Consider the following 12,955-nt stretch of genomic DNA (forward strand, 5'->3'; position numbering starts at 1 on the left):
CACAGGCAATCGGTGCTCTTGTGATACCGGCAGTTTCGAGCGAGTCCTGCCGGTGAACGGGCTGAGCGAGCGGGGCTTCTTCCCTCTCGTCGATCGGTGGCAAATATCGGTGCGTCGCGTCCTCGGACCTGCCTTAGGTTTACTTCGAAACGGAGCGTGCGATACGGACGGTCGTACGGTAGTGTCGTCGACCGTCTTGTGCTTGTCAGAATCCACTTCCGGGTTCGCGCGCGGTATATAAAATCGAAAATTAAAAGATCCGCAGATCGGATTGGAGTCGATGACGCACCCGCTTTCATCTGCAAGACTATGTCTCCCGTTCCGGTTGAAAAAGAGTGACGTTCTTTGAAGGCAAGTCTTTGTTCACAGTATTTTCGCTTTTCTTCTCCTTCCACCTTACCTTCCACCCCATATGTTCCGCGCATTCGTTATTAATAAGTACCAGATCTTTGCCTTTTCCATTGTCTCTTCTCGATAAATCACTTCGATAGATTGATGAAGGATGGACATATTACACTCATTTTTATAATTTTTATATCTGCAATGAAAAAATTATGAAAAATTTACAGATTATTCTATGTAAATCGTATTTAAAAGTAATACGAAAAGTATAGCGGCAGAAATTGGTTGTTCCATAAATAAAAATTAAATTTTGATTATAAAAACAAAATGAATGATGATAATAAGTAAAATTAAACTTTATTTACAAGACAACTAGTTTTTGCATCACAATAAAACTTTACGTAAATAATCTTAAATACTCATATAAAATACTTATATAAAAGAATTGAGACTTTTGTCATCATTTTTTAATTATATTTATATTAAAACAGCTTTTTATTTAAATAACTTTATGTTTAAATAACTTTTGATTCACAAATTCTAAACCGCTGCAAGATTTTTGGAGATCTAGAATAATATATAGTTTTTTTTTTATTGTAAATATGAAAATAGACGTAATCCTTCAAATCTTCATTCTTTAAACAATCAAATAAACTTATATTTATCTAATTACACGGAATATAAGTTAGAAAATTAATTTTGATGAATCTATTACGTTAAATGATAAAAAAAAGTAATTTTTAGAATTATCTAATTATACAGAAATATTGTAATTTAGACATTTAATGATAAAATATGAAATATAATATTTTTGATATATATCATAATCGGGGATAATTTTTAAAGTTGTCTAATTATACAGAATATAATTCGGAGGATTGATTGACGAAACTACGATATCAGAGCGCTTCGTCTGCTCTCCATCGGAGAGCTGCTTTACATCCAGTCCAGTGCTTAATGCCTGCTAGATATCAACACATGCTTCTTTAGAGGACATTGACGTACACAAACGTCGTATACACAGACAGTTCCGCATAATTTAGAATTCCAACACATTAATCTTGCATATACTGTACGTATTCATAAGAGTCACATATATCTACAATGCTACCGGAGATTGTTGACTTTTGACTGGAGATTCCTGCTGTTGATAAATCTACAGTACTAAATTATCCCTACGATACAATTTGCTGGGTCTTAGTCGTGAAAAACAAACATCAGTTCATCTAAGAGTAAAATTCAGCTAAATATTATTTATCGGAGTGAATGTAATTGGCTGTGTTAAATAATTGTAGCCATATTTTAAAATATCATACTTTTATTTTAGAGCAGCATAAAAATTTTCTGTCATTTTTATGATGATCTTGTCTACAAATCGTACTCGCTAAGCTAAGGAGATGCAAAAATTTGGAGTACCGCAGTTCTTACTGTTGCGTAACGGAACATGCTGAAGCATTTTAGCGACCATCTAACGTTCGTCTTTAATTCAATCCTTGAAATATAGAATAAATTAAAATTTGCAATCTTGTATAATAGCCATTAATTCTTTAATTACAAACTTTTTACAAACGGATTACAAACTAGATTTTTTTATTCTATTGTACAGAGAGATAAATATGTTTAAAACGGAAAAAGGTCACAATGAAATAAAACAAAAAACCTGCTACCCATGATATTACTACAATGGCCGCGATACATAAATCTAAGTATACGAGTATCTAGTCTTCATCGTTAAATGTAATAAAAACGTGAGCAATTTTATCTAAATTATTATTTATCGTTAATATCATATTATTGACGAAGGTCAAGGTTTTCCAGGTCATCCTAGGCATTACTAACGACATATCATTACACTTTTCTCATAGTACTTGAACGAGCACTTGGATAACGTTAACCCTTTCACTGTGGCAATGATCCGTGACCAAGAAGCGGCGATGTCCACGGTATATCGAGTACATGCGCGAAGTGCATATACGAAGTAAATCTCATTGCTAATGTGTTGTACGCTATGTTCTGCGCATTGCGCATTGCATATCTCCAAACGGTACGTTCAGATGATAAATATTCCGCAAATCGATACGAGCATCGCATCGTGAATAAAACATATAACGCACCTCGATGCGATAACATTCCAATTCGCGTATGATAAATGTGGTAAGGTATCTATCGCAAAATCGTTTTCTTCTTTCTTCTTCTTTTTTTTTTTTTTTTTTTTTACGTAACGCCGCATCATTTTGCGGCGAGCTTTAATGTCGCAAGTCACGCGTAACCCATTTCTCGCTCGATCGTATCGACAATGTTAATACAAACAACGTAATTAACTGTCAGATGTACGCAGTGTGCTATGCATGCACCGCGAACTCACCTATTTCAAGATAACGGTATAAGATCGTAAGCGATGCGCGAGATGCATTACAGTTATGCAGTATGCCTGCTTTATTCCGCGGGATTAAACACGCCCCTTTTAACACTTTGACGGACAGCCGAGAAATGTGATATTAAATAAGAGTATATAAGTATTCGAAAGAGTACCTACATGCGCGATCGATGCACGGGGCGTATTTAGAAATTACGTAAGACGCTTTATGTAACGTACGTATTAATGTACCCTTTTTATAAAATTTTAATTGGGAAGGGTCCTTCCACCCCTCATAACGAAAAAACACAAGGGCGCGCAGGTGCATATATTTTTACCCTCTGTACGGTATTCGTGATTACACGTGTATTTATATCAAACCGTACCTCATCATTTCCATGCATCGCGAGGAGAAATCGAAGTTTATATATACGGCTTTTTGAACTTTATCTCACTCATTTGTATTTTAAATAATATTTTTAAAAATGGATAAAAATTCAGTACAAAGGAAATGTCAGTAAAAGTATATAGTTGTATTTGTAAATGCATTTGTTTCTGATGAAATAATTTTGGCCTGAATCTTTTTGATGTACATGATTATCGATCGACTCGCAACTTTTTTCATTAAATCTACTGTTCGCTGTTCGGAAAAAAGATGTGTTTGCTTTATTCATATATAGCGAATGTGTGCCAGACTGGTGTGTTCGAGGACACACTCGGCCTCGGGGCCCGATAGTTTTACTTTCTACGAGACGCCGTTCGATGAAGAGTAAAAAAATATGGGAGGGATACGGGAATTTTAGGGAGAGGAGAGAAAAGAGAGAAAGATATCTGTCGGACGACCGAGATATTTACCGCATTTTACATCGTCGGTGCGTGACACCGATTTCATTCCTCCGACCGATACGTCGGATTGAACTTGTACTCTTTCAGTGCCGAAAGCTTAGTTGCTCGAGCGAATATTGAAGAGACCGGATTTCGAGACCGGATTTCTAGTCGTGTATAAAAAAAGAAGTTATAATTACCGGTCTTTTGTTATTACGTAGAGCCACACGTATAATCGATGAAATGATGAGGGTGATGGGTGGCTATTGGCCCTCGTTTGCAAGGACAATGGACATCTGCTCCCTGGCACACGCAGCCATTTCCCGAAAGGCACGGCAGGTTCCCATGGCTGGCTGAGAGTCAGGTGTGCCTAACAGTGCAGACGTGAAAGCGCGAGCCCTGCAAAGAGCGTATCAGACACCCGCATCTCTCTTTCTATTTCTGTTTATACGTTTGCACATAACTGTCCTTATAAATCCCGTATTTAAGCGAATAACATAAATTTTCGAGCTACGACGAGCTGCGGAACCGCCAGCAGGGCTCTCTGTCTTGAAAGCATATTTTTGTAATTTGCCAGTCTTTCGTTAGAAATAAAAGGCTTATCTTGCGAAAGAGTAGTATTTACGTGGGTGTTAATTTTACGTTCCGTATTTGGTGGCATCGAGTTCATCGGAAAATAAAGAGGCTGTGTTGTAATCCAAGTCCAAATTAGGACTTCGCTCTGACTCCGCTATGCTAACAGCATGTTTTGACTCACTGTTACTCGATAACAGTCCAAAGTAATACTTTCATGTAAATAAAATTATGAATGGAAATATAAAATTGTTGCTCCTTTTTTGCGAAAATTATCTATAATAGAATCGATAGGAGGATTCTATTTATATGCGTAACTTGATAATAGGAAACTTAATTTATACTTTTACAAACGAGCCGAAAAGCAATACTGTCATACACTTTTACAACATTTTTGTAAATATAGATACAAACATATTTATTTCAGTTATTTAGGACAAAGAGTTTTGTTCATTGCGAAACAAGTAGATCCGTATCGTCATCGAACTTGCAATCGCGTAGATCGCGACCGAAGATATCGACCGTTAGCTTAGTCTCCTTCAGATATTCTCTCAACTAATACTTTCTTAAGCTTAAACTTTAATTTCACGCAGATGCATCCTCTTTTGAACGATAGCGCGATAATAATAGGACAATATATCTTGAAACTTTTATCGCACATTCAAGATTGTATCACTGTCGTCATCGATATTTTTATTCATTATTTTTTTTTTATAAAAACTGGTTTCCCACTGAACAGTATTAAAATATGCAAATGTAATTATATCCGTCTAATAGACGTGAAAGACAATTCTTTATGGAACAAATCGCGTAGAAGAGGAGATGCGGTGCAAACGCGACGTGAAAAAAGGAAAAAGAAAAATAGGGAATAGGAGGAAGAGAACCGCATAAACCGGGTTCGTTGTCCGATTACCTACCTGCGATGCTCTTCTCGCGGTTCATTCTGCTCCTTTTTTTATTCAAAAACGCGGAACACACACATATGGGCGAGCGACAGATGTACATATGCGATGGCGACCGTTTTGTGGACGAGGGCTGACGTCACCCGACGACAAACCTTTCAGGGAAGTCCGAGGCTGTCTCGCAAAGCCTCCACCTTTCCCTTCCACGTTTCTCTCCTTTCTTTGCTTTTCTTACTGGTCTACGTACAGGGTGTTCCGTAGAAATTACCGTAGTCGATACCGTAGGACTTTTAAATTTAAGACGCGTTTCTCTCGCTCTCGCGGTGTAATTTTCAGAATTACATGAGCATTTATGATGAATGGGATACTACGCTGAAAGGAAAAATAAAAAATTGTAGTCATACGGTTGTTGGTAATACGTAATTATTAAGTGTGTGAAATCTATTACTTACATCTCCACCTCTTTGAATGCCGCATCATATACGCTATGATTTATCTTATTAGTTAGTAGGTAATTTTACTTGCAGCACACACCTCTTTCACGATGCGTCTATTCAAACGTTATATAGCCGACACGAGCCCGCAGCTCGTTTCGGCTGTACCTATATCTCAAGACGTTGCGGCTACGAATAATGCCGAGAGTAATGCGGCATCCCAGAAATCGGAGAAGTCGAGGACGGATGATCGATTGGAAGGTTCTCTTCCAGTCAAAGAAGACGCCGACGTGCAACAGGAATCGACGGACTCCTCTAATGTTCTAATTCGTAAAGGTAGGAATATATTAAAGTAGCAACATTTGTGTGCGTTACAATTCATACGGTATCCGAATTTTTATCATACCACTCGTCATAATAAAATTAAGCTTAATTTTGATGTAAATTCGATGATTTTAAAATTGATTGCACCTTTGCCCCCCCCCCCCTCCCCCCCACTCGAAAGGAATCTCAACGTGGGGACGAAAGATGGGTCGACGATGGGATCAAATGAAGAGATCGGATAGCTCCGAATTGCTTTCAGTGCCGCGACGGCGGCGACGGTGGAGCCCACATCGGAAAAGCGGCTACGATGAAACCCCAAACGAGAAAGAAAACGTAATGTCGACGTTACATAACAGTACTTTAACATGCATTACGCTGCATGTTAGCTTCAGCTAAGATGCGATGAATAAAGCTTTCCGAGAGACGTTATCCTGAATAATTAACATTTTCAGGGTAATAGCGAACTTCCCAGGCCAAAAAGGATTCCCAGGGTAGAATCGTTGAGAAACCTCTTTAGGACTAGCGGCGATCATTCTCTTAACGGCAAGAGTTCTACGAGAAGCGCGACGATACAGGAGGAGGATACAGTCGTCAGCCATTGCCCAATGGGGAAAACTCTGAGCGAAGGAGCGATCAGGAAGATCCCGTTTCGAGATATCTGCTCCGAGAATTTCGACGATCACGAATTTTCTGGGATCAATCGGGAAATGTTTCTCCGTCAAAAGAAATTACAGCTGAATCGTAGCATACAGGATCTTCAAGAGCAACAACGGGTCTTGGATTACATACTTAAGAATCACGAGACGAAAGCGCGTCAGAGTGACGCGTTGACAAGAGCAACACCGGAGAACGCGAATTCGAGAACTTTGGGCGAAACGAAAAATGGCACTTCGATACGAATGCCTGATCGCCAATCCACCAGTAATGCGAATATCAAGGAAACTAAAGGAAATCTGTTTCCCCAAGGATTATCTTCCGGCTCGCTGACCGGTCTAGAAGATCTACTGAGCAATTTGCGCATAGGTTGCGATGAAAGTGGCTACGATTCCGATAGTACGCGAGCCGGCGCGGATTCACCGGACAGTGAAAAATCGGTGGTGCCTTCTTTGTTGAAGCCGCGCAGTTTCTCAGTAACATCGGACGACTATCGCGGTATCGACTTATCGAGATTCGGCGGTACCTCGCGGAAAATAAATGCACGCGCGGTAATCGAATCATCCGAAACGTGTGTTTCAGAGAAGATCGACACCGCTGATGTCGATGTCGCGACGAATGATTCTATCTTTAACAATTCGACCACGACTCAATCCACTATGTTAATGCCCGAGGAGGACGATACAGATAGCTGCGATGAAGACACCTTTGCTGATTTTTTAGAATATCAATCGGATTTAATGAGAGTTCATTCTAAAACGGAAGCAGATCTCTTGCCAAAATCTAAAGAGAGTTTAATGAGAGCAGAGTCCACAGCTCCTGGTCTGTTCGAGGATTTAACGAAACTCCAAATGATAAAACGTAACGATTCCGACGCCACACTGATGCAATGTGACGATGTCGATATGCATGGCATTGATGATGCCAGAATGAAAGTCAATTCCGATGAGGGGAAACGTTGCGTGACGCCGGAAAATTATATTAACGTATCTCAGAAAGCTAAATTTCAAAATTCCCTGAAGGACAAGAAGTCCAAAAGTCAAAAATGTTCAAGTCCAAGTGTATTACACCTCTTAGACTATGCAGCGTCTCCGTGCAAAGACAGTCCGCCGGCTAGCAAAATTCATTCAAAATTCATTCATTCTGATGCGATAACCAACCCTTTACGATATTACAGCCCAAAGAGATCGCGTTCCACTCTAGAACTCGATATGTTGGACGTGACGAGAAACGTGGCGAAAAAAGCCGTGACAGTCGGCACTTGCGAGTCCTCGATTCCTAATATTTCCGCTACCAAATCCGTCACCGCCGCTAATAAAATCCTAATACGACGTGAACTGAAAACGATGAAGCTGACGGTGAACCATCCGGCGGGTCTCGGTATTTCGGTTGAACGACGCGAGGCAGCCAGGCCATTCTACGTGATCGCCAAGATGGATCCCAATGGCGAGGCGGCTAGGTCGAAGCAGTTCCGCATTGGTGACGAGATTGTTCGAGTCTGCGGACGTAGAATACGCGGTATGTCGATGGCGGAGGCGCGAAACGCTTTGCGGAGCTGCGTCGGCACGGTCGAACTGCAGATTGCGAGAGAACCGAATACAACTTTTGGCGAGGAGATTGGCGACACCTGGGGAAACGCCTTGACGCGAACACGAAGCGATCCCGACGCGTGGATCCCGAAGAGTAAAAGAACCGAGTCAGCTTCCTTCGACGATGCATCATCTTCGACGAATGCTGGAATCTCCTCCGTCGTTGACGATGCGACTGTCAGTCTCCAAAAAATGACGGGTATGAAGAAGTTCCAAGTCGTGAGGAAACGAAGTGCCGAAGCGTCCAACGTTCGACGAGGATCCAGTTTATCTATCGATCTTCTGACGATCGTACTAGAAAAGGGCGCGCCAAAGAAATTGGGCTTTTCCATTGTCGGCGGTGTGGATAGCAATAAAGGGCGTATGGGTATCTTCGTGAAGGATATTATGCCTAGCGGACAAGCTGCGGAAGAAGGTATCGTATTTCTTGCAACAAAAATAAATACGATTCTATTTATTAATGTAAAATTAATAAATTTATGAAAATGTAGAAAAATTATGATGGGATAATACGAATGGGAAACAATTTCTGTAGCAATCTACCTGTAATGTTGAAGGTACTCTGAGAGTAGGAGATGAAATTTTAGCGATCAATGGCTCCTCATTGGATGGACTGACGCATGCCAAAGCGTTACAAATGTTCAAGAGTGCCAAAGCTGGGAACTTGATACTTCACGTCGCCCGAAGAGATCCAACGCATAAACGGTTGTGTCACGCAAGCCATGCAATTTAGACTAATTTAGCTATTAACACGGTTAGTTTTTGCTTTAACTCTATTAACAATGATTGACAAGCCTATTTACAATCTTTGTTCGCTTTCTGCTTTCAATGCTGTCATAAAATATGTGAACAAAAGTTTTTTTAACAAAAGTTTTTCTATGTTACAGATACGTTACACAATCAAAGTCGTACGATTGCCTCGATAAATTAACGAAGTCCGCCGACGAATGATACTATTGCCATTGTGGTCATTAATTATATTATTATAATTTAAAATATTCTAAAAAAATGAATTACTCTTCGAGATGTTACGGAATTGATTACTATTGAGGAATTGATTACTATTACTATACAATTTTCTAAACTTTTTGGATTTATTAAGTTTAAAATTTACATCTAAAGATTACAAAATAATTATAAAAAAATTTACATTAGAAAATTGAACCATCGATATTTTGCGTTCTAAATATTTCACGCATTTCAGTTAACAACTTAATATATTTTCAATAATGTTTCGTATACAGAGTTGTGTATATAGATCGTAATTGAACTCTAATTGTGATATCAATTAATTATAAATAATATACTTTCATAAATAATAATTATACTTTCATAAATACTGTAATATATTTTCATCGAATAATATTTATAATATCTTTTTTCTAATACCTTTTTGATAAATAAGAACATTTTGCATTATATGCATTAAATTCGAATTTTCTAAACAAGATCTCAAAGATTAAAAGCAGTCTGTATTTATTTTATATGTCTTTTTCATATTTAATTAATTTTGTTTAGAAAGAAGAGAAAGATAAATTTTGCAAAATAATTATTAAATTATATTGCTATTGAAACATTTTCATTTCTTTCTTCAGAACACAACGAGATATATCTAGATATGAACATTATATTCTAATGTTAAAGAAATGTTAAGTAAAATAATCAAATAGAATTAGTTAAAGATAATAATTATACGCAGCTTCATATAGCCATGTCCTGTTAGATGTGGTACGCTAACAGCTTGGAATATGGTTTGACTTAACAGCATCGTGGGATTTAACAATGTTTTTATGTAAAAACAATATATTCTTGTGTAAATCGATCTACACGAACACTAAAAAGCTAATTAGTTGTGTCTGAAAATGCGTCATCAATTGCAAGAAATGTTACTACTATTAGCAATCCTCATTAAGTTACATTATTAAGAGACTGACATTACGAATGTCTACCTGCAAAATGCTGTGATATTGATTGTAGTCGCATTGGTCGATATTGTATGAGTTGTATATTTAATAATAAATGTGATTTTGTTAAAATAAAATCTTTAGCAAGCTATCTTCTTTCAATTAAATTAACACTTTATGTCCATTACACAAAGTAAAACATAACTATTTTTAAATTTTTATCTACAATTTATTGATTTGAATCGAAGACATTAGTGAAGGATTTGTTAAGCAGATAATTTTAATTAATTTTTAAACGATAAGAACGCCGTGAAGTAAGATACGCCCGTTCGTACTACCTTAAAATAATTAAAAATATATAAGTCATTTCTTCCACACATAACAAATTAGTTTTACAGACTTTCTCACACTTACTGTAGCGAAGACCGTCATTGACAACGGAAACAAATTACCTGCTGTCAGTTTGGATGGCACAACACTTCTGTAAAGAATTATGATTAACAATGATCTTAGTCTTGGTGAGAACTTATACCATTCTGCTGCATACCTGAAAGAATATATTTTTAAAAATTATTTTTTATTCAGATTCTAAATTATTTTTTTTCCATTAAACAATGCAAACTCTAAATCTAATATAAATTTGCAAAATTTAATTCTTTTAAGTAAAATCGACGCAGTTTTATTAAATGCAAAAAAAAACCTTGTTTCTCCTGTCATAGATATTCGAATTCTGGGACATTCTACTTTTATATAATATATCTTGTGCATATTATAAATAAGAATTATTTTTGTTATTTATAATTCTACTTCAATTATTATATATATATATTTTTTTTTTCAATTTATTTCTAGATTTTTAAATATATTGAAAACAAAAATTTACGAGAATATAAAATAATTATTACGCTCGATGAAATATATTCTGACTTTCATCCATTAATTTCTGGCCAGAATAACACACGATTATCAATTGCAGCAGCGCTCCCATGATTATAAATGTAAATCTAATCATTTCTTCCAGTTGGTCTAACACATAGACAATCTATAATACATATATCAAAGATATTATGTATCCATTCGCCATCTGAAATATAATTATATTTTCACGAATTTTATAAATTATTATAAAATGTAATATATTAATGCCGATTATTGAAAAGTTAAATATTTAAGAACGATGTATAATAATATTAATGCTTACTCGAACTCCAAGCAGACTGAAGATTGCACCGATTAATAATGAGAAACTAATTCCAACAATTTTGTGTGTGTCATTCAATATATTGACATACCTATAATTATTTTAATTAATTACATCTTTTATTATGTATGTTCATATTATTTTTTTTTTTTTTGTAAAAAAATAGCTTCAAAAGATTGCTTAAAAAATCAAAGAGAAGAGAAATCTTACTCCAAAGCAAGTTGGTGTTTCTTTAAACATACGATATACTCCCGATATATCATTTCCTCGCTGAACATTTTATATCCCACATTCTTGCAACGTCCGACGTTATCGCCAATATGTACATTCGATATTACGTTCTCAACTTGTTGACTGGAATACAATTCTCGTGATATTTTACGAAAAATTATCACGAACATTATATGCGGTTCTATAAAGTTGGCAGCATTTTTTTTTTAATTTTGAAAAAATAAATAAAATTCTGATTATGAAAATAGCCCCCTCCCTCTCTATATCTTTATAATATTTTAATCGGTGAAACTTTTCCTAAAATCGATTATATGAACTCTAAAGAAAGTAAGACACAGAATTCTTCGAGCTTAAAATAGCATTCTATGTATTTTCTTTAAATTTTAAAAAAAAGGTAGACTTTACTTCAACTTTACAGAAATTCGTAGAGAAATCTTGAGCCGTATTTACCCAATAAGTTCAAATAAACTGCATGCATGCGCGGTACACGTTATGTGCATGGTATCAACAGCTACCATAATGGTCATACCCACTATGATCATAATAGAGGTGTACAGGAAGATTGATGTAAAATACTTATCTTGATCTACTCCGTATTCACTGTATATTGCGATATGTCGCGGACGTGACTTATTAAGAGGTAATACGATATCAAGAAGCATTGGTCCTATCGAGGGTATTGTTATAAACATTGACATCATGACATATATCAATACTATAAATTTGAAATATATATATTATTTCAATAATATCCTTATACATGCAAAGTACAATTTTTATATTATTTAGTATTTCTTAGTATTATTTAATATATTTTTAGTATTATTATTATTATTATTATTATTATGTAATCTTCGTCTTTCTTAGCTTACTTACTCGAATAAAGTACTACAAATTTTTGCGATATATGAGAATAAGTTTTCAAAATTCGAACTTCCAAATCGTTCGTAAATATATTCCAATGGTTTTCCATGATTTCGTATAAACGACGAAACTAATAAAGTAATAAACACATATCAAAACGAATGAATATGTACGTGTATAAGAAATTTATTTAAATAAAAATTAATACAAAAATTTATAATTCGCGTTGATGTTTTAAATGTTTCTTACCTTGTCGCGATACCAAAGCTGATTTAATAACTTTACGAGAAAAGCTATCGTTACAACCATCTGATATAAACTGTCAAAAATTATTTGCCCATTGTGTCTGTGTTTATACAACGTTAATATCTACGGATAAATTATATTACAATATATTAATAAAGAAAAAAAGTAATATCTTTTAGCGTGATATAGCGCTTTTAAGGATTTTAATTAAATTAAAATATATTAATCGTATTACCTCGAATGGCAAGTAACTTATTTCAAGTATAAAGCAGAATAGTGGTAACATACGTCTCGCCAATTTAGATTGGAAGGGCCAGAGTCCCAAGCATGACAAAAATATTTTATTGATATTGTGCTCTCGAAGTATATTTACTAGCATAATTCACTTGCTTGCAGTTTGCCTGCTTAAGAACGACTACGATGGAAATGAGGGAGCGTAGCGCGTGCACATCAATCGATCTGAGGACAAGTTGGAACGATCGCAGAACTTGTAAAATTACGGGATGTCAC

The 12,955-nt window shown here is 36.0% G+C and overlaps 2 protein-coding genes and 1 long non-coding RNA gene across 8 annotated transcripts; 1 reads left to right on the forward strand and 2 right to left on the reverse strand.

Annotated features, from left to right (window-relative positions):
* Positions 1–10,040, forward strand: LOC105429488 (uncharacterized). 2 transcript variants are annotated; one of them, XM_011642487.3, is made up of 6 exons: positions 1–351; positions 5,526–5,768; positions 5,938–6,089; positions 6,209–8,414; positions 8,557–8,704; positions 8,887–10,040. In XM_011642487.3, the coding sequence occupies exons 2-6, from the start codon at positions 5,543–5,545 to the stop codon at positions 8,948–8,950; spliced, it is 2,796 nt and encodes a 931-aa protein (XP_011640789.2). In that variant the 5' UTR covers positions 1–351; positions 5,526–5,542; the 3' UTR covers positions 8,951–10,040. The 2 variants fall into 2 exon arrangements, with proteins under 2 accessions (XP_011640789.2, XP_011640791.2); XM_011642489.3 differs by having other exon boundaries at positions 6–351; positions 8,557–8,753.
* Positions 345–5,588, reverse strand: LOC105429487 (uncharacterized). Of its 2 annotated transcripts, XR_016139861.1 has the most exons (3): positions 5,451–5,588; positions 3,724–5,370; positions 345–538 (listed from the first exon to the last, which is right to left on the reverse strand). It is a non-coding gene; the product is annotated as an uncharacterized LOC105429487 (long non-coding RNA). The 2 variants fall into 2 exon arrangements; XR_968100.3 differs by lacking the exon at positions 345–538 and having other exon boundaries at positions 1,989–5,370.
* LOC105429552 (odorant receptor 63a-like) lies at positions 8,755–12,846 on the reverse strand. Of its 4 annotated transcripts, none has more exons than XM_089079625.1 (9): positions 12,681–12,846; positions 12,449–12,568; positions 12,212–12,329; positions 11,786–12,050; positions 11,315–11,458; positions 11,105–11,195; positions 10,809–10,945; positions 10,356–10,450; positions 8,755–10,241 (listed from the first exon to the last, which is right to left on the reverse strand). In XM_089079625.1, the coding sequence occupies exons 1-9, from the start codon at positions 12,822–12,824 to the stop codon at positions 10,195–10,197; spliced, it is 1,161 nt and encodes a 386-aa protein (XP_088935751.1). In that variant the 5' UTR covers positions 12,825–12,846; the 3' UTR covers positions 8,755–10,194. The 4 variants fall into 4 exon arrangements, with proteins under 4 accessions (XP_088935751.1, XP_088935750.1, XP_025074654.2 ...); XM_089079624.1 differs by having other exon boundaries at positions 8,755–10,237; positions 10,318–10,450; XM_025218869.2 differs by having other exon boundaries at positions 10,318–10,450.
* Between the last annotated feature and the right edge of the window lie 109 nt (positions 12,847–12,955).

This window comes from Pogonomyrmex barbatus, unplaced genomic scaffold, assembly GCF_055798465.1.
Source record: "Pogonomyrmex barbatus isolate J1 unplaced genomic scaffold, ASM5579846v1 scaffold3, whole genome shotgun sequence".
In the NCBI taxonomy this organism is placed as follows: Eukaryota; Metazoa; Arthropoda; class Insecta; order Hymenoptera; family Formicidae; genus Pogonomyrmex; species Pogonomyrmex barbatus.